The 24,594-nt window shown below is 32.1% G+C and overlaps 1 protein-coding gene across 1 annotated transcript; it reads right to left on the minus strand.

The window, feature by feature from the left end:
- Positions 1 to 22,368: 22,368 nt before the first annotated feature.
- Positions 22,369 to 23,689, minus strand: LOC132717496 (uncharacterized). Its single transcript, XM_060700984.1, has 2 exons — positions 23,448 to 23,689; positions 22,369 to 22,976 (listed from the first exon to the last, which is right to left on the minus strand). Exons 1-2 carry the CDS (start codon positions 23,538 to 23,540, stop codon positions 22,536 to 22,538), a joined length of 534 nt encoding a protein of 177 aa, XP_060556967.1. The 5' UTR covers positions 23,541 to 23,689; the 3' UTR covers positions 22,369 to 22,535.
- Positions 23,690 to 24,594: the final 905 nt, after the last annotated feature.

Here is a 24,594-nt window from a genome sequence, read left to right on the forward strand (position 1 = left end):
ATACCAAATTGAAAAACTTGATCTTGAAATGGCCATTTGAAATGACCACTAAAATGGGCGCCAAATTTCTTTATCATAAATGGATGATATATCAAATAAAACTTTTAAGGAAAGGAAAAGCCTGAAATTTGTCACAAAGCATGTTTAGGTAAAAACAAATTAGACACCAAAACAGAATTAAAAAAACAAAACAATCCAATATGGCCGAATAATCCAAGATGGTGGACATTTATCTATAGGCCAATATAAAGTAATGTTAAAGATAGTACTGAAAATTTTAAGGCATTTAAACATAAGAGACCTGTATTTAGGGTTTACGCAGCGAACACTTCACTCTTCCCTGCCCTATCTGCTTGATATAGGGCTTTCATGGATTTTATCTGGCACTCTATGCAAGCATATAACGTGACTACTCAGATTCCTACTCGCGTATGTGTGAGGATGTTAAACATATACATTAATTAAAGGCACCTTTCTCTGAGTACTCTTGGGTTTTGATGCTCGTTTTTTGTTATCGGTCGTCGTCTTCGTTCTTCTGTAATCGGTTCTCGTCTTCGTTCTTCTGTTATCGGTCCTGGTTTCAGTTCTTTTGTTGTCAGATGTTCTGTTATCGGTTCACGTCTGTGTTTTCGGTCGTCGTCTTTGTTCTTCTCCGTTCATCTGTTATCGGTTCCCAACTCTATTCTTCTGTAATCAGTCCTGGTTTCCGTTTTCCTTTTGTCAATTCTTCTGTTATTGGTCCTCGTCTCTATTTTTCTGTTATCAATCCTCTCTCCGTTGTCTTGTTGTCAGTTCTTCTATTATCGGTCCTCGTATCTGTTCGCTTGTTGTCAGTTCTGCTGTTCACGGCCCCCTATCTCTTTTCTTCTGTTTTTAGTCCTCGTCTCTGTCCTTCTGTTATCGGTCCACGTCTCCGTTGGCTTGTTGTCAGTTATTCTGTTATTGGTCCAAGTCTCTGTTCTTCTGTTATTGGTCGACGTCTCTGTTTGCTTGTTGTCAGTTCTTGTGTTCACGGTCCCTGTCTCTCTTCTTCTGTTTTTAGTCGTCGTCTCTGTTCTTCTGTTATCGGTCCTCGTCTCCTTTGCTTGTTTTCAGTTCTTGCCCTTCCGTTCTTCCTTTTCTTTTTGGGTCGCGCTTCGGTTTTGTACTTTCGGTCTTTTTTCCTTTCCCTTTAAAAGGTCTTCTTTTTGTATACTAGGTTAAAACTTTCACTCCGTGTCAAAGTCCTTTTTTTTGGCCATTTTTGTAGTCATTTTTTCTTTCAGTGGAGTGGGGGGGGAACCGAACCCCAGGGAACCCCTTGATTTTTTGGGGCAAAACAGTGTTCACTGCACCATAACCCGGCCCGCTCTGAATAAAAAACCTTTTTGGGAAACCCTTTTAATACAAAATACTTTTAAAATGGCAAACCCAAAGGGTGAAAATTTTAACAATTTTTTTTTTAACACCCTTTTACTTTTTAGCCAACCCCCCGTATTTTTATATATGGTAAAAAGTAAATTTTTAACCCCGATTCATTACAAGTAATATTTTTATAGATAACTTTGCTGTTACTTTAAGATATCCTGGATTTATTGGAGGGTACCCGGAATTCTAATGTATATCAAATGATGTGATAATCTTCTTGTAGAATTTTCTCAAAACCGTGACTGAATTCCAAAATTTTCGAGAGCTGCCATGGTAAAGCAAGCACACATAGCAATCTCCCGGTTTCAGACAATTTATGACTCGATGAAAATATGGTGTTGTTATTGTTTGTTGTTGTTTTAAACTTTAACTTTAAATTTCAAAATTAAATAGTCACTTATTTTAAACAAGATGGTAAACATTTGGTGTTTTCTGTAATTTTTGTTAAGAATGTGAATGAAGAATACACTTCTAAGTTTAAGATGACTTTTTATCTATCGTATACCTTAATGCAGTTATAATTGAATCTAAAAAATGAATTATGCAGACATTGTTTTCAGCAGAAAACAACAAATACAAACAAAACCACACACAAAAACTTACATACATGTGTAATGTTCACAATGTGCTAAAAAACGGCTCTTTATTGATTTCAATATTTCAGCAAGTTACACATTTTATAAATGAATGGGACAGAAATGTTGTTGTAACCATTTAAAAAGTAGGATTTGTAAAAATTTGTAAGTTGGCTATTTTTTACCTAGTTTGCTCAACACTCAAGAAACACATTTTATATATAAACCTGAGGTAGAAAACAACTTTCATAGATTAAGATAGAGCCATAATGTCGTAGATATTTGGGTTACAACAGGAGTTTTTGATCCTGATAATGCTTTTAGTAGGATAAACATATTCTTAAAATTTCATTTTTTTTAAATACGTGCAATTATGTTTTTAATAGTCTTTAGTTAATAGTTTCTAGAGAAAAGCCTTAACAAAGGTGGTATCTTTTATTTTATATATAAATTTTATAATGTGTCACATGTCGCCTTTAAAAAGATTTTTGGTGATTTTGCACATACTTAATCCCGCTTTTGCATGTTGGAACAACAATATTTTATTTGTTTGTATACACAGCCTAATTGCTTATTTTGTATAGTCTTATTTTATTGACCTGTAAATTATGAATACATTACAGCACTCATTGAAATATTATATTCCACTTCGATTTTGTTAGTAAAGTTTACGAGAATTAATAGAGGATATTTGTTTGTTTGTGTGTAAGATGAAATTTTATTTCATCGAGTGGGCTTTAAAACAGTATTCAGCCACGAGTGAGAAATACTGTTTTTAAAGTTCACGAGTATAGTAAACTATAAAACTAATGTTAGTGAAGGTCATATCTGCTAAAAATGTAAAACGTTATTGTTACTACCGCAGTAGCATTGCCGGTTAAGTGATTGACTGATGTGTGAGAGGTCTATGGTTCGATTCCTACTGGTTTCCCTTTTTTTAAGACTACTGTTTTTTTTGTGGTTTTTTTTTTGGGGGGGGGGCGTCGGGGTTGGGGGTAGGAGTGGGGTGGGTTGCAGTATATATTTTAAAAACACTTTTGTCTTGGTTTGTGTTGTGTTTATGGCATTGAAATGACATGTTTTGACATTTCAAAATAATTAAATTAAATATTAACTTTTAAACCATAAATACTTTAATAAGTGCAAAATAAATGAAAACAAAATGAACAACTTAAAAAAAATCATAGCTACAAATTATGTTGAAAATTACGGAACACCTGAAGTGACATTTTTCCACACTTTCTCCCGGAATTGAAATAGTTTTTACGAGATAATAATTCCCAATTAGAAATATTATTTCGTTTTAACGAAATATAAAATCTTAATTACGAAATATTGATTCCTCATTACGAAATATTATTTCGTAATTACGAAATATTAAATAATTCGTAATAACGAAATATTATTTCGTAGTTACGAAATATTATTTCGTAGTTACGAAATATTAATTTGTTATTATGAAATATTCATTCTTTGGTAACATTATAAAGAAGGATTTGAAACTAAGTTTATTGTTTAAAAAATATTATCAAGTAAACAAAACATAAAAAGTGATTTTTTTTTTCAATCTTAGTCTTATACCTTAACGCACTAGTAAAACAGTACTGTATATTACTGTTTATTGAGCCATTGGGCTTATTATCGTTATATTTGGTGGCTAATCTCATTAAAATCTGATCATATTGAATAATCATTTGATTTTGACAAGAATAATTAATTGCATCATATTGTATCATATTTTCAATGACCTATTTTAGTATTTTTAAGCGGCCATTTTGAATTGACCTTTTAAAGGTCAAGGTCAATTTTATTATCTTGGTATCCACCCTCATCGTCTTCAGCATACCCATATTAGGTTAAAACTCTCAAGATATTACTTGTACTATAAAATGCCTCTAGCATTAATATTTTCTTAAAATCAGTCCTGTCTATAAGGCGCCTAATGCGATTTGAGGTGATTTTGCCATTCTTGGTGCAGAGCTTGTTCCAGTTGTTGCAGGTTGACTACAGATGGTTCCTACCATTGCCCAATTAAAATTTAAAATTTCACTTGTGATCATGTCAAAATTGAGGCAAAATGCCGGGTGTGAGGCTGTAATCCGGGCACGTATAAATGTATAGCTTCTTAATGCATATTTACTTTAATGTAAATAAATCTGTACTTTATGAAACTGATGTTTCACATTAACAGGGAAGGGCCCACGATAATGTTGCAAAAACTTTTGGCTCAACCCTTTTGTATATTGTGTAATTATGTTGATAAATAGTTGTAAAATAGTTTGGGGACATTTCTGTTGAAAATGTGTCAGAGTTAGATCGTACATGGACAGTGCGTTTATTGGAGGGCACCCCTCCTGAGCATTCCCATTGATTGGCTCATTTCTTTCTTGGGTTTACTTATTGTGACGAAAGTAAAAGGGATAGCGATAAAAAATATCATATTCAGATATTCGTTCCTTGGTTAATTTTTTCGTGGGTTTCATATTGTGACAACAGGGAACATGATTTTATTTTGGCCTATGATACAAAAGAGAAAGAACATCAATACACTTTGCAATCTGATTGATACTCTGGTAGATAGACTCCTGTTTCGATGCTCTTTCTATTAAGCAGCTTTACCTTGTCCGAATATTCTTTAGAGATACTTCTTGTGTATTGATGTATATATCATACCCCTATATTAAGATATTTCTCTCAAAGTGTGTACCTACCGGCCTGTTAATATTCTTATCTAATTAAAGATTTTAGAAAGAGATGAATCAATCAGAGTTGTATCTTATCATAACAATTTTATGTATAAACACCAATCTCCATTCTGGATTCAACTGATACCCGATTGAACAACTGCAAAAGAACAGCCAATACAGGTGTAAACATGCATGAATGATAAATCTTCTAAATGTAATTGCGTATGTTCCTTGTTTTACTTTCTTCTAGAGTAAAATATCGGTAAATATTATTGTAACAATGCATGCCAGTAGATCTGTTCGCTTCATGCCTTATTGCTTACAATACAACACAGCATAAAAACACTTCATCATGATTTCAAGAAAGCGAACAATAACCTTTTTCTCTTATGTTTTCATTTGACATCTTTCATGAGTGATCATTTAGCACTAACCATGTGCATTTATAATAAATTATGATTAATACGAAATACGTATATGTCGACCTTCTTAAATAACTGTATTTATATTGAAATACCTATAATTGACTGATTTTTTTAAAAACAAACATGCGTCTGAATTTATGACACACATACCGTTAAATTCGCATGATCGCCTGCCAATGAATGTCTAAATTGTCGAACGCTTTCTCCTGCCATTAACAGAAATAATACAATTGAAACATGTAAAATTTATCTGATACACCTTTGTCATCATTATCACAGTTAAAAATAATAGGGAAATGTGTGTAGTAAATGTTACAAAATTGACAATAGTGTTTGTACATTTAAATTTGTATAAAGTCGATGGAACCGGTAATTACCATTCCTTTTGAATTTTTATTTTAGATACGAGTACACTCTCAATATACAAATAACCTGTTGTCGTGTGTGTATATTTCTTTTACAGATGCATATAAAAATATGTATTCTTTGAACGTCTTTTGGTTTCTGGTATCTAACTGACACGGTAAATTAATTGTTTCACTAACACTAAGACACTAACATACAACCTGGTTAGTGTATGCCAAACTGTTTAAAGTTTGCTTCTTTGATTTAAACATCGTTTCTTAACGCTTGCTTGTGTAGAGCTTTATTTCTCGAAATCGCTTTCTAGATTCAACTAGTACTCTTAATTTATTAGTATTTAAACACATTTTGTGTACTTAGTTATGAGTTCCCAGGTACTTTTACAAATACAATCATTAAAGATCGATTATATTGTTCTGCTAAAGTAATCAAATATATCACATAGTTACATAATCCTTTTTCCGATAGTTAAACTATCAATCAAATGTATGTGATTTAAAACAACTATAATGATGATATTTGTTTTTCATTTTCTATAATAATTACACAAAATCTAAAAATAAATAAGAAATGCATTTCATCTATGTATTTCTAATTCATAATTCATATTGTTGTCACAAATACACATATTGTATAATTTTGTCATGCATGACTGTCAGTTTATTAAAAGCCGCGATGACCATGATGTGTCTGTGACCATCAGGCATGCCAGTGAATAAGGGCGATTATCTTATAGTTGGTGACGTCTATTTAAGTGTTTATCTTCAAGCCATGTTAGGCCACATGTGTCACAAATCACATTCGTCACAAGTTTTTATGAATTTGTGACGAATGTGATCACATTCGTCACAAATGACTTTTGTGACGAATGTGATTGACCAAAATCGGGTAAAAATGCCAATCACAAACGTCACAAGCAAAATTGAGAATTTTTAAACAGGCGAATCACAAATGTCACAAGTTTATTTTTCAATATGTGATACACGGAATATCATAAGGACAATCGTGGTTATATCAGTGCGATAGTACAAGGGCGACAATGCAATAAATCGATATTGTGATGTCGACATCACGATACCAATATCTTTTCACCACCATTGCATTATCGCCATCGTACTAACTTGTTGCAATATCGTATCGTCGGCATTGTATTGTCTTCATAGAACTGTCGCATTGTCGTAATGGTATTGCTATCAAGTCGTCTTACGTTCTCGAAACCTTCAAAAAATTTTGGTGACAATGCACGGCATAGTATCAGACTTCAACTGGAAGTGATCTTTTACCTCTGTGAACCCTCAAATTTCTTCCCACCATACAGCGACAGTCTAAAGGAATCTCACAGACTTAATCTTAGTTTCAGTACAAATTATGACCATATTTACACCAATGAGACCATATATGATTGTTTGGGAAGTAGCTGAGACCCCCGTTGACTTTCAGGATATCTAATTAGAGATTAGGACCTTTTGACATCAATGAACCTTTTTTGGTCTGACACAGACTTTTGACTTCCGCAGACTTTCAGGAATCTTGGTTCAATTAAAGAGTATGACATTTTGACATCTAGGAACCTTCTTTCCTGAGACGATTTTTGCAAGTCTGTGCCAATTGCTTGCAGACGCTCTATGGAACTTTTCCATATCTATTCCACTAGTAATAATAATATAGTTAATTCGTTTAAACAGATCGTGTCTTTGTGGCGGGCCGCTTTATCGTTTCGACGCGTCTTAGCTTTTTTCGCCTTTTATGATTAGATAGTTTCAAACGACGGTGTTTAGTGAATTTTATAGAGGATATTTGTTTGTTTTGAGTGAATATGAAATATATTCACTGAGAAGTGAGAAAAAAAAATGAAATATGTATCACGAGCGCGTAGCGCGAGTGAAAATATGAACATTTTCTCACTTCGATGTGAGATATAGTTCATATTCACGAAAAGCAAACACATTTTCTTTTTATTTTATGTGCCTTTTGAAAAGTGCTTTTAGACCGTTTACTACTGAAGCGCGGAGACTACGCGCGCGTAAACAATATGACGGCAAACGTTAACGCTGCAAGCAAAATAATCCTTATTTATTTATATTTCTTTTTGCGGTCTAATTGTCAACAATCTTACAAAATTACGGACATTTGAATCGAGAAATATGTCATTTAGAATGAAATTAAACAGTTATTTTTAATGCATGTTTAGGGAATCCAGACTTATAAATACGTACGCAGAGTGGGCGTGGCTTATATCACCCAAATCTATATCACCACACTGTGACTGATATAATATGAATATATTTCATTGATAGAACAGTATTTCATTAGTTAGCATCAAATAAATATAGGATATTACATGAGTGTCTTTTCATATTGAATTTATTAAACGAGTTTGATAAAATAATAAATTGCGAGGCTCTGCCGAGCATTTTATTATTTTATTCAACGAGTTTAATAAATTCAATATGAAAAGACACTCATGTAATATCCTCTATATTGGCCTACGAGACCGCTAAAGCCCTCGGGCCAATACCTCTTCTTGGCCAATATTGCATTCAGACACACTAGACCTGTGTAATAACCTATAAATACGCAACGGCAAACACTATAAATAGAAAAAAAATGTGAATTTAAACGTATATGAGTTTTGTCCATGTAATATGACTGTGGTCAGGTGACGTGATGCGCCAAATATCGATATCGGTCCGACTTCCGGTTGGGCCGATATCGATTTCCCACTTCGGGTTGCTAAAAAAACGCGGAAAGATTGACAATTTTATAAGAAAAAATACGTTTAACTGAAATATATCTTGATAAAAAAGCAAAATTGAAGAAACACTTGAAAAACAATCTCCAAACAGTTAAATAACGCCAAAAATATATTAAAAACAAATGTTTGTGAGGAAATGACGTCAACGTCATTAGACGACGTCAAAAGTCCCTCGCTTTTTAAAATAAATTATACATTGTCGCTGAACAATGTTTTCAAACGATTTTTTTAATTCTATAATGAAAACCAAAACATAAATGAGCACATGCAATAAAAAGGTTATAGAACAGGTCTGGTGTGCCTTAATGCGATATGGGTCTACAAGATCGGTATTAGCCCTCGGGCTCTTTTAGTGGGCCAAAATCGAATAAAGGCACATCAGACCTCTGTAATAACCTATAAATATATCCCGCCTCTAAACCAATGAAAATTCGTGAACTTTATTAGCAGTATTATAATTGCGGCTAGTATTGTGCAATGTGAGTTTGCTTTTAGTCTTCTTGGAATCCATGTTGTTATTCATTACTTTATATTCTAGCATAAAACTGCCGTTATAACCATGATTTCGGGGTGTTTTAACAGGACCAAAAAGGTCTTTTAACAAGGAGATTCTAGCGCTCATGCGCTGTTAAAACACCTTTTTGATATACGTTTTCCGTGGCACAGCGTCAATACATTGTGGCCCGGACGCTGCTTAACTAAAACGGAAATGACGTCACGGTCACATACAACGCTGACGTTCCCGTGCAATCCGAGGAAAATCAGTGATGTTGCTTGATTGTGTATGGATTGTGTTAGATTTATGCATGCTTTATGCTAGAATAGCGTTAACGAATGATTGTTCCGTGTCATAACAACTGCTGAAACCCTCGGGATACGTTGGGTCGGGTACCAACTAATCCCTTGGGTTTCTACAGATATTTTAACACGAAAAAAGAAACATGCGTTATTCCTATATTATATCAGAGTTCTTTAGTACTGACGGCTCATCTAGGGTTCAATATGGCGCGGTTCATATAGTTATTTTACCAGTAATATCTATAAAGGAAAGGGTTAAATGAGAATCATGAAGGAAGTTGAATAAATAAACTTAAAGAAAACTTAACATTTCTTGTAGAATATGATTGGTCTTGCGAAGCTATAATTACACGAGGTCATTCAAATATCTTGCAAGCAAATTCGCTGAATTAATGTTTACCGCCGACAGCATCATATACTGATTGAAAATTAAACAATTGCAGGATACATTTCGAATAAAGACTCCGGGGAAATAGTCGGTTAAAGCATAAATTATCAGGGCCCATATCACTCAAGGTCACGGCGATAATGCACATGCCCTTTTTGTATTGAAGGTTCCCACACAATAAAATTAGATATATTTAACATTTGAAGACATGAAATACTTAAGTTATCTGACTGAATATTAAGCAACCAGGGGTCTTAACTTCGGGTAAGTGCCGTCAATATACACATCTCCGCTTGGTATTAGATGTACCCACATAGTTTTTGTTTAAATTATTCAGCAGATTTGTTGAAGAATAGGGTTGAATTAATGCTTTTCTATGAACAATAAATGATAATAAATTATGGATCATAACTCTGTATTAAACGGCCAAACGGGAAATACTGATGATGATGATGATGATGATGATGATATGCACATCTTGTTTGTTTGTTTTTGTGTTTATCTAAAGTCGCCGCCGGAAAGCCCATATAAGCGACCGTACCCTCAAGTCGGACCAAATCCTTTAGTGTCCCGTCGAGATTTTTCGAGATGCGCATCTCCTCTTTATATTAAACTAAATTTCGTTGAAATTCCTAGAGCGCAGAAAAGCAATAGTTCTATATACAGTGTTTTATAAATAACAACAACAACAAGGGGCAATAAGTCTGTTTTTAAAAAGAAATGGAGATATGCTGGTTATATGTGCAACTGGTTTGTGAATGAAGGTTCCTACAAAGTTGCAGCATCGATATCCATCCAGAAGTTGCTGAAAAATAGCGTGGAAACGAAATGATTCCATATACAGTGTATAATAACTAATCAATGGCCGGATAGTGCGGAAACTAAATCTGGACTGACAGGCGGACGAACACGCTAAAACAGTCCCATCACTCCCGATTTCATCAGCGGGGGAGGGGATAAAAATGTCTGTAGTTTTAGTTCCAATAATTGATTTCAGTCCTAAAAATTTGTGACGTTTGTGACTCAGTGAAAAGCATTGAAGAAAACAATATTTATCTCAAATTTGTGACATTTGTGATTTTAAACTCGTGACGAATGTGATTGTCTAAAACATTGGATCACATGCATCACAAAATTTGTGACGAATGTGATCTCATTCTTCACAATTGTGACGAATGTGATTTGTGACACATGTGGCCTTACAAAATGCTGTTTTCGCTGTATTATGGGTGATTTCGTTTTTAATATTACAATGTAATTGTCATGTGTTTGAAATATGTCCGCTGCTGCTTTCTTTTTTACAGCTCTTAATTGTTATTCTAAAGTACACATTGTTAACAATCATTACTGCCATCATAACAAAAATAAGTATGTCTCTTAAGATTAAGTTCACAATAATTAGGAGAATTAGGTAAAATATTTCCAAAATGCTTTTATAGTTCAATACTAGCAACGTCATCACCATATTATAAAAAATAATGACAAAGAATACATAAGTAGTGATTAATTATCATTAGCATGGAATTATCACCACATAAATATTACTAGTATACAAGTATGTAGATTATTATTAATAAAATCTACTTATAAAAACTATGACTTAAACACAATCTTTTAGTCAAATACTATCAAAACAGTTACTATGTTTAATATTTTTTAAGCCATTAATATCTGCTAAATAATCGTGTATACAATTTACCTTCTTGCTAATCTGTAGTTTGACAAAAATCAAAACATTGTTGACAAAACACTCAAAATACTTTACTATTTTTGTGTTTTGCTATGTTATTAATATTTGCATTTCTATTTAATACAAGAATGTTGTTTGACATACAGACAATCTGAGAATAGTGTCGATACGTATTTACTGTATTTCGCTAGTGCGTACATCTGTACTGATAAATTTGTAGAAAAGATAACATTAACCGATTTCTCAAGCGCTACACTTCACATCTTACGTCAGTGATGATTTTGCACTAAAGGTCGTCATATGATCTTATTTTCTGATATTCGCTTGCCTATGAATATATTTTCCTGTAGTCACTGTAATTGAAACATTAAATTATAATTATATATATAGAGAAAACACTATTTGGCATTGTGGCAGTGTAAACATTTCAACATCAATTTGATTTTTTTTCTGTGAAATACTTTTTGTATGATAAAGATAAAAGATATGCATGAAGTAAAGAATTATTTTGAATCAATATTGAGCTAATAAAATCATATTATACTGTTTTCTTTTGGACAAACATGATTTGCTTACAACTAGGAAATTTTTACCAAATTATGTTTAGATTCAAAGAATATTCACGTTTCGACACATTTCTGCAAATTAATAAATTAAGCCAAAGATGAGCATATTATCTCTATACATTCTTTTATTCAGTTACTTGGTCTTAAACTAGAACAGTCAGTTAATGATTTCACCTACTAGAAGTAAGTGGGTTAGATCATGAACGTATGATCTTTGTGTCAGGTAGCCAAACCTTTTAACATTCTACATATTGGTAAGTAATTAACATACTATGAGAACACAGGAACTGTTACGATACATTCACTAAACAACAACTGCACTCCTGTTCTAGATACAATCCTTATCAAACTCCACAGATAGTTTACATTCTTTCTATCAAGTTTTAACATAGCATTTTCTTTTCTATTGAATCATTTTGATTAAGGTAAAAGTAAGAGTAATGATTTTATTTTGTCGGAATCAGTCTAAGTAATTATAAATACTTGTTTTTGCCTGTAGTAGTATAAAACCATGTCATGATAAATAAGTTTTAATGTTATAATGTTCAGTAACATGAATTTGGTAAATTTTACCATAAACTGGTTATTAACCATTTTTTGATGATTCTATAATATAATTTTCTGTTACCGGTGAATTTTCACAGACGTAAATATCTAAGTATAAGTATATATAAATGCAATAAAAACTATTCATTTTGAAAACTAAATATAATTTCTTAATATTTAGTCATATATGATCAAATAATAGATATGTATGGATCTTTATTTTTATCTACTTTAAAATAATGGCGATTTCATTTGTTTTATATCTGTCACTTGGTCTTAAACAGGAAAAGTCTAAAACTGATTTTTACGTTGTACTAATAAATGACATGGTAAGATCATGAACCTATGATCTTAGTGCCTGACAGCCAAATCGTTTAACATTCTACAAAGAAATAAACACAATTTGAGAACACAGCCACTGTTACGAAACATTGTTTATTCCTGTTTTCTACGTTAGTCATGTCAAACATGTCAGATTGTTAACACCCTTGCTTATTAGATGTTGGCAATATATTTTGTCAGAACAAATTGTTCTGTTTTCCAATTATTTGATTCATTCAATTCATTTTAAACAGAACAGATTTTATTACACGTAAACTTATGGAACGCCATAGCTGCCTCATGTTGTTACATTTCGTTTTATTTTTCCCTAAATGCGTCTTATTATGTATAATAGATGTGTTGGCTTGCCAACATTTTATGGGAATCTGTCTTAACGAAGTCTTATTAGGTCAAATATTCATTTTGTCTTGTCAATACGTAGCGCTGACTTGTCTAAACACTGCCTTATTATTTCAAAACGTCATGTTATCATGTGCAAATCCGGTGTTAACATGCCGAATGGAAGTCTTAATATGTCTAACATGCACGCCATCTTTTCGAATTAAGATTTCATTATGTCTGAACAAAGACTTGTTTAAATGTGGTGTTGAATTGTCTTGAAATTGTCTTATCATGTGAAACAGTAGTGTTATCTTGTTGGAAGTTGGTGTCATCTTGTCCAAATGTGATCCTGGTATGTTATGACAATGTTGTATTATGTTATACTGTCGTTTTGTCTTGTCCAAATGTGATATTGACTTGTCTAAACACCGTCACATTTTGTCAGACCGCCATGTCATTGTGTTCAAATTCGGTGTTATTTTGCTTAAAGAATGTCTTTTATGTCAAAATAGCATGCTGTCTTGTCCATCTGTGGTGGTAATTTGTCTAGAAATTGTCTTATTATGTGAAACAGTTGTGTTATCTTGTCGGAACTTGGTGTCAACTTGTCAAACTCATGTCTTATTATGTCGGCTAGTAGTGATATCTTGTTCAACCGTCATATTGACCTGGCGGAGTGCTGTCCTGTTTTGTCAAACTGTTATGTTGCTTTGTATGAGGTGGTGTTATTCTGTCTTATTGTGCCAAAACATCATGCTGTCTTGTCTAAAACTGTTGTTATATTGTCTAAAAATATACTTATTATGTGAAATACTAATGTTGACTTGCCAATAAATTTTGTGTGTTTGTGTAAATGTTATTTTATTTTGTCAAACAGTATTGTTGATTTGTCGAGAGATGGTATTGACATGTTTAAACACTGTCTTATTTTCTCAGATCGCCATGCTATTTTATCCAAACTTTATGTTAACCGGCCTAAACACCGTCTTATTATGTGAAATAATGGTGGTATCTTTACAAATTTTGGTTATGAACTGTTAAAACGCTATTTTAATTTGTCAAACTGTCATGCTTTTATGTCCAAATGCAGATTCAACTTGTCTATCTACGTCTTATTATGTCAAATAGTTATATCGTCTTGTCGAAACATGGTGATGACTTGTCTAAAATTACTATCTTTTTGTCAAAGTGTCATTTATTTTGTCAAGGTTTGGTGTTATTTTTACTAAACATCACCCTTTTATGGCGAAGTATCTTTTTTCCTTTTCAAAAGTGGTGTTTACTTATTGAAACACAGTATCATTATGTAATAGTGGCGTTGACTTGCCAGTTTATGACGTTAACATGTCTAAATGCCGTCTCATTATGTCAGATAATCGTGTTATCCTGTCCAGATGTGATGTTGTCAAAATTTAGTATCACGTGACCAGAGCCCGCGCGGAGAGCAAAAAAGATAACGGGACAGTTTAGCAAAATCAGACAGCGCTTTCTCAAGACAGAACTAAATTTGAAGAAATTTACACAATTATTAGACATAATAAGACTGTTTCTGTGTTTTACAAGAATACATCAAATTTCGACAATATAACACTTCTGTTTTACATTATAAGAAAGAGTTTAGACAAGTCATTACCACATTTCGACAAGATACCGCAATTTTTTGACTTTATAAGACTGAGTTTTAACCAGTCAAAACTGCTTTTTGACAAAATAGCATACAGTTTATCATAATAAGGCATGATTTAGCCCAGTCAACACCCCATTTCGGCAAGATAATTCGAATATTTGATATAAAAAGACAATTCAGTAGTGTACGTTGGCAAATTAACACAGTTGTTTGACAAAATAAGACAATTTTTAGGCATTTAAACACCGTATTTTGACAAAATAACATGGCAGTTTGATAAAATAAAGCTGTGCTTTTACAAGTCAACACCAAATTTCGACAACAGAACACTATACTGTTTCAAATGATCAGACAGTCTTTTGAAAAAAACAGCTCCACAATTTGACCAAATAGCGCGACTAGTACATAATATAACACATTTCAGACAAGCCAAAACGACATGTTTGACATTATAACACTACTGTTTGAAATAATTAAACAATTTTAACACAAGTCAACATCACATTTTAAAGAGATAAGACTACTGTTAGGTATAATAAGGCAATGTTTAGACAAGTCGACAAATTACAATGACATTACAACGCTTATATTTGAGATAATAAGACGCTTTCTGGGCAAGATAAAAAGAAATGTAATAACATGAGGCAGCTATGGCGTTCCATATAAACTGTACAGTTTCTAGCGTTTAACAAGTATATTATATTATATTAGTTTATCCATTATTGTGTTATATTTTCTTAAGAAAATCTTCTAATATTTTCTTAAGAAACAACATGCAAACGTTATATAATGAAAACAAAAAAGCAAAATGTAATTGCATGTTAAAGAACAAAATAAAAAACACATGTATTTGCATTATGTGATAATGTTTGAATTCAAGTAAACCTAACTACATCAGATACATAATACCTGAACAGTTCAAAAAGGGAATCATTAAAATGTGAACATAATATTATTGTAAATGAATTACCATACTTCAAAGAGTAAAATTGGCACATTTGAAATAATTTGATTTCTTATTTTAAAAGCCTCGAATATATATTTGCTAAACGTAAGTAATTCTGAATTTTTTTGACTATTTAACCCTTTCCCTCATGAGCATATTGTGTAAAATGGTCGTTTTCATTGAAAAGCTGTTACAAGTTCAAACTGCTATGAAACTATAAAAAATGCTTCAATACTAATCAAACTTGGCACAAATGATGACTAGACCATTGCCTTCGTAACGACATGCTAAGTCTTAGATTTCCTGTTACCATGGCAACGAGGGGACATCTTAAAATTGCCAAAAATCACTATTTTGCGTTAATTTTTTCCATCAAATTGATTTCAAAGTGCTGCAACTTCTCAATGGATTGAGATAGAGTCAAAGGCTTTTTTGCGTTGGTTACACATTACCTTACGATCGACCTGGGGTCATTTTTAGCCTCTCACAAATCCAAAATTTTCTTGGCGATGAGGGGGCCTACCTCCCCCTTCAACCCCCCCCCCAAACATAAGGGGGCACATCCCCCTTCTGACAACCCCCTGATGTACCTTTTTGATAGGGGCGGCGCCGAAAAAGTGATCACTTTTTTAGCAACAGATCTATAACATTATATCTTATTTCTTGAAGGGGTATATTATCAATATCTAATACATCTATTGAATACTGTAGTTTTGTTTCGGTAATAATATTTTTCACTTCATTTATGTATTTTTCATCTCTTAAGAGGGAATTATTAAATTGAAATTATATCTTGAAAGTTTACTCTACAGTCTATTCTATCTTGTTAAAACAGTTTCAAATCTTCTACAAATAAAGAAAACATAACTGGCGAAATTATCTCCCCTTGTCTTAGACCTATTGAAATATCAAAATAATCAAAATAACTAGACTTTACACACGATTTTACTGACTCGTGCATATTTCGTATGATACGTAACATTTTCCGATTCAACCCACTTTTGTAAAGTTTCCACCAATAAGCATTTCTGTAAATTGAATCAAAGCAACGTTTCAAATCAATTAAACTGCAATATAATCTGTTATTGTCATTAATACATTTTGTGTATGAGAGAGTGTAAAATAAAAACAGCATCAGTAGTTGAACGACCCCTTATAAAACCAAAATGAGCGTCAGATATGACGTCATTTTCCTCGCATCAGGCATTTATTCGCATACGGCTGCTATGACATTATACTTTAACCAGCATTACTTTTTTTCAGGAATATGTTTACTTCGTTAGATCATTCGTGAGAAAGACAACCTGATTACAGTTTTGAAGGGGTGACTTTTGTGTTTTCGTAAAATAAATATGTCCATTTGACACATTTAAAACATTATTTTTGTCATATTCTGTATACCTAAGGCATTTGTCAGACTACAAGTGTCGTATAACAGTAGAAGAAAGCTGGTAAAATAAAATTTAGCTACTTTTAATGAGATAACCGCTGTTGCTTCAGTGCTTCATTCACGAATTCGGCGTTACCTCGTAACGGTCTCAATGATATTTTATCTGCTAAATTAAGAGTAATATGACACGAGTATATTGGCAAATGTTTCAGGTACAGCGAATAAAAAAAATCATACAGTATTATGTGTTATTTTATTTAAAGATATCAACGAAACTAAAAATCGCCATCAAAACGCTAGTCAGGTCGTCATTTTCACGAATGATCTTGAAAAATTAACATTTTCATGAAAATATTTTTGATGAGATGAGGTTTAAATCAATAAAACTGCAATCTAATCTTTAACAAATAAAACATGGCCTTGAGGGCAATATGCAAGTTTACGGACTGGTTGGTCAGACTGAGGAAGGTATATGGCCCGAAGCGCAGCTGAGGGACATATACCTTCCGAGGTCTGACCAACCAGTCCGTAAACTTGCATTTTGCCCGAAAGGCCATGTTTTATTTGTTATATTATACCGAATCTAAATCATTTCATCCCTTTTGTTGCTGACATTTTTACTATAATTTACTGTACTTTCAAATAATAATTTGTTTGTTCAGTGTGTGAAATATTTCAAACCCTAGTCGGAATTATAGAATTATAATTATAATTTTAAAGCGATACAGCAAAAAATCATGATTTTTGTTATTCAATTTTTAAAAATCAAATTAAACAGGCAGAAAACGAACTTTTAGATTTTATATGACGTCATCCAGTCCATATAAGAATTATGGACCGCCCCCGGTCTGTATGCGGTTTATGGACCGGGTGACGTCATATTAAATATAGAAGGGCGTATGCAAATGAGGTATAATATGTAATAATAATGTCTCATCAACCGTATGCGCTAATTCATTTCTTCCAATTTGGTGTACAGTAAAAAATATTGGTCCATTTATATATCGCGGTGCTCGTTTTAGCCACTAAATTGCACAATTCTGCGTTACTTTTGCACAATTCCTGCGTTATTTGCACATTTCTGCGTTACTGGATATACACGGTGATAATACTTTAAGACAAATCTTCAAAATGTAGTATGAAATTTAAACAAAAATTACTCCTACAAATACTCTATGCATAGTTCTATATTTTTGCAAGCACATGAAAATATCCGTCATTTATTGAGTTGAAATTTCAAAATGTTGTTCATTATGGCAATTCTGATTTCCAATTGGCAGTATCTATATTTAGGATTTTCATAATTAAGGAATATTGATTAACAGAAACAGTTTAACACTGAGATGAGTTCTTGTTTTGTGGAGGAGACATATAATCGATTTATATTTGAAGTTCGTATCAATTTACATCCTGATTAGATACTTGTGCTGACAACATTTTGACAAATAACATAGAGATCGTATTCATTAAAAGGTACTGTGTTATTATAACACGACGTCTTCTCCAAATTGTTTATTTAATAAAACATATAAAATAATAAATAAAAAATACATGGGATTTTATCTTGTAACTATTTTTAAGTAGCCGAATACCTGATATTCCAGTGTTCGTTTCATTTTCCATTGGAACCATTTCAACTTTGTAAAATAAGATAAACCTACATTTCATGGGGTTTCAATTATTCCTCTTTTTGTCTAGCAGTCTCAAGCCGTGAACCTTCGTCACAATGATCTCCAGCGTTCATTTTCTATATCAGCAACTGATACAGAAAAATTTACTGCAAAGAGCCATGGTTTGGTCGAAGAATATGTCATCATCATGTCGTATTAATAAAAAAAATAACATGTGACAAAGTAGCGTTAAAATCTTTTAATGCAACATAGACATCCGTGACAATTTAAACATTTTTTTCTTTGTGAAAACAACGATGCGTTATTTATCTCTGGAGTTGGTCTACACAAAATGTTGTTGTTCTTTTATTTAATTTCATTTTTTAACTGTTTATTTTTTGCTGTTGTTGATGATGATGTTATTGTTGTTGTTATTGCTGTTGTTTTTACAATTTATGAAGTGGATATAAATAAATTTTATTACGTATATAATTTGTTCACATTCTTCAAGAGTTAGATGTCAGTAGATATTTTAACCGAGAAATTGTTAGTATTGTAACAATGCCAGTATTTATGTTAACACTTTTCTCCTAACAAAATAAATGCAGCGTGAAAACACATCATGATGGTTTCGAAAATATGAGCATTAACCGATTTTCCAGTCGTTTTCATTTTGCATCTAACATGAGTAGTTCGTTAGGACTTATCATGTGATGATAGTGCATTTTTTTTATTGTCTGATTAACTTATCATTCGCCTATGGATATATTTTCTTCTAGTAGACTTACTATTATTAAAGGCACATTAAGCCTCAGAAATCAAAAATTGTTTAATTCTTTAAAAAGGTCAAACATGAGTTTAAATAGTAATGTTTTAAAAATCTATTTAGATCATGTTAGAAGTTAAACAACTGAAGAATATAGCACTTGATGTGCAGTAATGTGTCTTAAAAGTAGCAAAATGTAAACAAAGTAATATTTTGACTTCCATACGAATTATAAAATATATAAATATATTGTATATATAATTATACCTATTGCCAAAGAGCAAAAGAAAGTTCATCTATATATGGCCAATGAGTAACTTTTTGGAAACTGTAATAAGATACCAAAAACAAAAAGTGTATGGGAAATAAAATGACAGCAATTTAGTGGCTTAATGGGCTTTTAAGTTATTGTAAATATTTTGAATAAATACGATTTACAAATTGATAAACACAAACAACAATATACGAGTATACATAAAGATAAAATTAAACATAATATTTGGACATTGCATCAACTCACCTCGTTTTAAGAGATAAGAAAATACTCTAAACAACAATTTGATTGTTTTACGAAAGAAGAAAAGTTGGGACATTTCAACCTCATGAATTTCCGGCTTCATCTTCGTGAATTCGCAATTTCAACTTCACGAATCAAAGTTTTCACGAATTCATGATTTCACGATGCCAACTTCACGAATTCACGATTTCAACTTCACGATTTCAACTTTTCGAATTCACGTTTTGAACTTAACGATTTCAGCTTCGTTCATTCACTATTTCAACTTCACGAATTCACAATTTCAACTTCACGAATTCACGATTTCAACTTCATGAATTCAATTTTATGAATTCATGTTTCGAAGTGGAAATCGTAAATTCACGAAGTTGAAATCGTGAATTCACTAAGTTAAGATCGGGAATTAACTAAGTTAAAATTATGAAGTTATAAACGTGAATTCATGACGTTGAATTCGTGAAGCTGAAGTCGTGAATTCGTTAATTTGAAATCGTGAATTCATGACGTTAAAATCAAAGGGGGTTGTAACGGTGCCTGGACTCTATATTGGGGTTATTTGTGACCAAAACTAGGTCCAGACCCAAAAAACAGTGACAATCCTTATATATAGACTATATATAAGGATTGTCACCTGTTTTTTGGGTCTGGACCTAGTTTTGGTCACAAATAACCCCAATATAGAGTCCAGGCACCGTTACAACCCCCTTTGGTTAAAATCGTGAATTCTGTATGTTGAAATCGTGAATTCATGAAGTTGAAGTTCTGAATTCATGAAGATATATCCAAGAATTCAAGAAGTTTAAATGTCCCTTTTTATTAAATAAGTATTTATACGTGATATAGATAAACGATCGCGTATACAATAATTTTAGATCAGTACCAAAAATATTTAAATATAAACATATGATGCTATTTTTTATGAATGGACATAGTTGTGATGTTCGCTTAAACCGTATGTAAATTACAATAAAATCAATAAAAAAAACTGGAAAGAAAAGTCTGGAACTCGGAAGCACTAATTACATCAAATTAATATGAAAATTGCAGACCCGGTTTCGTTGTGTCTGTACAATTTGAAACCATTCATTTTGAAAATATATATAAGGAATTCGTTATCAAAAATAAATTATAAATGGAAATGTATTTTAAATACTGAGTATTTTATATAATTTACATATGAATTTAATATATCAGCATGTTCTTTAAACAATTGTTTTATTTCTGTTACTTGGTCTGAAATTAAAACAGTTAGTAGTAAAAATAACTGGTCGGATTAGCTCATAAATCTGAGATCTGCGTGTTAGGGAGCCAACATTCTACAAATTGGTAAGTAATTAGCTATGAAAACACAGAAACTGTTACTAAACATTCATTAAAAATCTATTACATACCTGTTCTAGAAGTTATTCATGTCAAATTTGACAGATGTCTTTCTATTATGGTTTAACATAGCATATTTTTCATTGATTTTTTTTTATTTATGTTATTTTCTTGGAAGCTGTTTAAGTAATTACAAATGATTGTTTTAGCGACGTTATGATGAATGTTTCTTTTTCAGTTTTTTGACAATGTTCAGTAACATAGTTTAGTTATCTACCATTTCATAATTATCTATGTTACAATTTTCTGTTACCGGTTATCACGTAAATTCCATGACGTCAAACAACACATCATTATCATAAAACAAACATAAAAAAGTAAAGTCTCCTTACAGCTTGGCTGTGCGAAAGATAAAGAAAATAAGTATACTATATGCGTACTAACATTGATGAAAGATTTGAGTTCAAAGAATTCTATTCCACTGACTAATTTTTTTTCTTTTCTTTTATTTTTTTTTAATACTTAACTTTGCATTTTAAACACATAACTTATTGTCAAATAAAATGTAACAATATTATATAGAGAATAACATACTACTGTATTTTGATATCAATTTTATCAGGCGAGGCTTGCCAACAAAGCTTAATATTGAAGATCTTTAACTCAAAAAAAATATCCAAATAGCTGTGCCAAAGCCAAAGCGTGACCCTCAGACATTCCTAAAATGATTTCAGTTTGACGGTAGATCTACTGCACAGACATTACATGCATTTTGACAGCAGACATTTTAAAAAAAAAACATATAATAAAAAAAATAGATCTAGGGCTATATCTCCAGATAGATAGTTAGAAATTATTACACAGTGTGCAATAAAGGAAGTGTTATTGCCAAATAACAAGACATGGAAAAGTACAGGGGCATTTAGAATAAGAGCTAGATTTATGACTTGACGTTAGATCGTTCTTGAAAGCAATCAACATAAAAATAGCACGTTATTCTAACAAATGAAGACTACTTATCAATATAAACAACAATAAAACAACATTTCTTATCTTTAATTTGTGCTATCATGTTTTCTAAGTTAATCGAAGTTTATTTTTGCTAGTTCAACCGAATGGCAGATTGAATCTATTTCTTTACATTAACAACTGTCCATTTCTTCGAAAGGGCGTCAGCGAAGACGGACAGCGATGTCTAAACGCCGTATTTCCGACATGGCATAGATATTAATGACCTTAATACTTGTTTGCTGCTCTTCTGTTACATAATCAAAACTGAGATAAATTATTTTTATTATTACTATTTACCCTAACATATTTACATATTAAACATTTTTCAATAACGTATAAATGTAATATATGTTAAAATCGTTTAACTATAGTAAAAATAGTATAAACATGCGAAAACAAAATCTTAAGTTATTCAAGATAAGTGTCATTTCAAAACAGTTAATCTTTTGTAAAAATATTTATCATTGGTGATCTCAATAATATGTTTATAATAAGCCATCTTTTGAAGGTCCTTGTGCTTGTTTTGCAAACGCCCCTTTGTTGTATGCTCCGATGTGGACTTCATCCGCATTTATTTCTTTTTCAGTTTTTAAAAAGAATACTGCTAATCCTTTGTCATCATTGTATCTTTGAAAGAAAGAGTTATATCCCAGTTTTCTAATCGGCATGTTTAGGTGACATCTATAAATATTTTCATGTATAAAATTAAAACTGATATTTTTTATAACATGTTGTTTGACTTTTATCTTGATATCCTCTAGTTCTCGCTCTGCAAACAATGCCTGTATATCTTCTGATAAACCTTCAACATTGAAGTGTAGCGTATCTGGTGTTTCCCTCGTACATACAACATAATTTTTGTTAACTTCATGTTTCGCCAAATCCTTTTTCAGAACAGCATTGGATATTGAACGTCCACCATTTACCTTTAAAATCAAAACATCATTGTCTTAGTCATTAACATTAACATAACACTGTAATTGTTAATTGTGTTATAAGTTTTTTTCTTTCTTGTAGAAATTGTCAACATCTGCCGATTTTTAAATATAGGACGGTCACCTAGATTAGATTATGACGCCTTATTAGGGTAAAGAAAACAATAGATTAATTCCATAACAATAGTTTATGCGGTAATGACATTCTGTTCACCAAAAGAAAAAAAGTTCATTTTGGTAAAAATCTCATGCATTGCTTCGGATCCTTTTTACAAGTCTAATGGCTTCTTCAATTAAAATGATCCAAAGTTTCTTGAGAAGTTTTGAGCTGGTAGGAAACGACCATAACAACTATTGTTATTTACAGAAAATAAAACTGTATTCGATGCTTTTAAATCATTTATTCAAATACTAAAATAGTTAAAGATAAATATTTAAAAGGTAGCATAAAAATTGACTTACTTCTACAAATGCTCTAGGCAAAGTTCCATAATTTTTGCAGACACATGAAAATGTCCGTAATTTATTGAGTTGTAATTTGAATACGTTGTTCATTATTGCAGTTCTGATTTCTCTTCGGCAGTAAGCTTGCCGTTATATTGGATTTTTACTGTAACGATACAAAATGCAGAATATTGGTAAACAGAAAAAGTTTAGCGCTGAGCATATTTCTTGTTTCGTGGAGAGGAAATATAATCGATTTATATTTCACGAACAAATTGAATAAGTTCGTACCAATTTATATCATGATAAATACTTGTGCTGGCAACATTCTGATAAAAAGAAGAAAAAAGATCGTACAAAGACTGAACGCATTTAAAAGTACGTATAATGCGTAACTTGACATCCTATCAGAATGTTCATAACTTGTCGTGGAATTTCAGTAGTTTGTATATAAGGCGATTTGGCAACAGTTACTTATGATTAATGTTACTGAGCAGTCTTTTAATCAGTGTTCATGCTTGTATAATAATTTTAACTTACATTTCAGCTTGTTAGACCTCAAGGCTGCCAACTTCACAAAGATACATTAATTAAAACAGAAATAGTATATGACATTGTCAAAGATCACAAACATTCATTGTTTTTTTTTATCTCACTACCTGTATATTTATGACCAATGCAGAATTTTGTTAATAGAAATCATTTTTGCTGTCGGTTCACAAAACATACTGGAGGTTTAAAAAAAGGATTGTAGAGAAGATAGTAATTCAGTAGTTATTCCTTGCCGAGCGATAATCTAGTAATCAGTAGGTATAAGTAATGTGACCCTTGTGGCGGAGGGGTTGCATTTACGGGACGAGGCGTCAGAATTGCAGCCACCGATTAAGAGAGGAATTACTGGAGTCTATGCATCTCTTAGCTCAAGCAGGTGAGGTGTTTTTGACTCCTGGTGTCGGCGCCATATGACCAAAACTGTGTTGGTGCGTCTGTAAGTATTATAACAATGCCAGTACTCGTGTTAACTAACATGGTCTGGTTATTTTAGAGACAAACAACTTCTGTAAATTTCAAAGATGATATTTTCTGCTTATTTTGGGTGATATGATATAGAAAATTCTAAATCTACACCGAGTTAAATAAAGGTACTGTGATTGAATTCGTTATG

Source organism: Ruditapes philippinarum, unplaced genomic scaffold (genome assembly GCF_026571515.1).
Source record: "Ruditapes philippinarum isolate M1 unplaced genomic scaffold, ASM2657151v2 ctg10212_1_1_1_1, whole genome shotgun sequence".
Classification (NCBI taxonomy): Eukaryota; Metazoa; Mollusca; class Bivalvia; order Venerida; family Veneridae; genus Ruditapes; species Ruditapes philippinarum.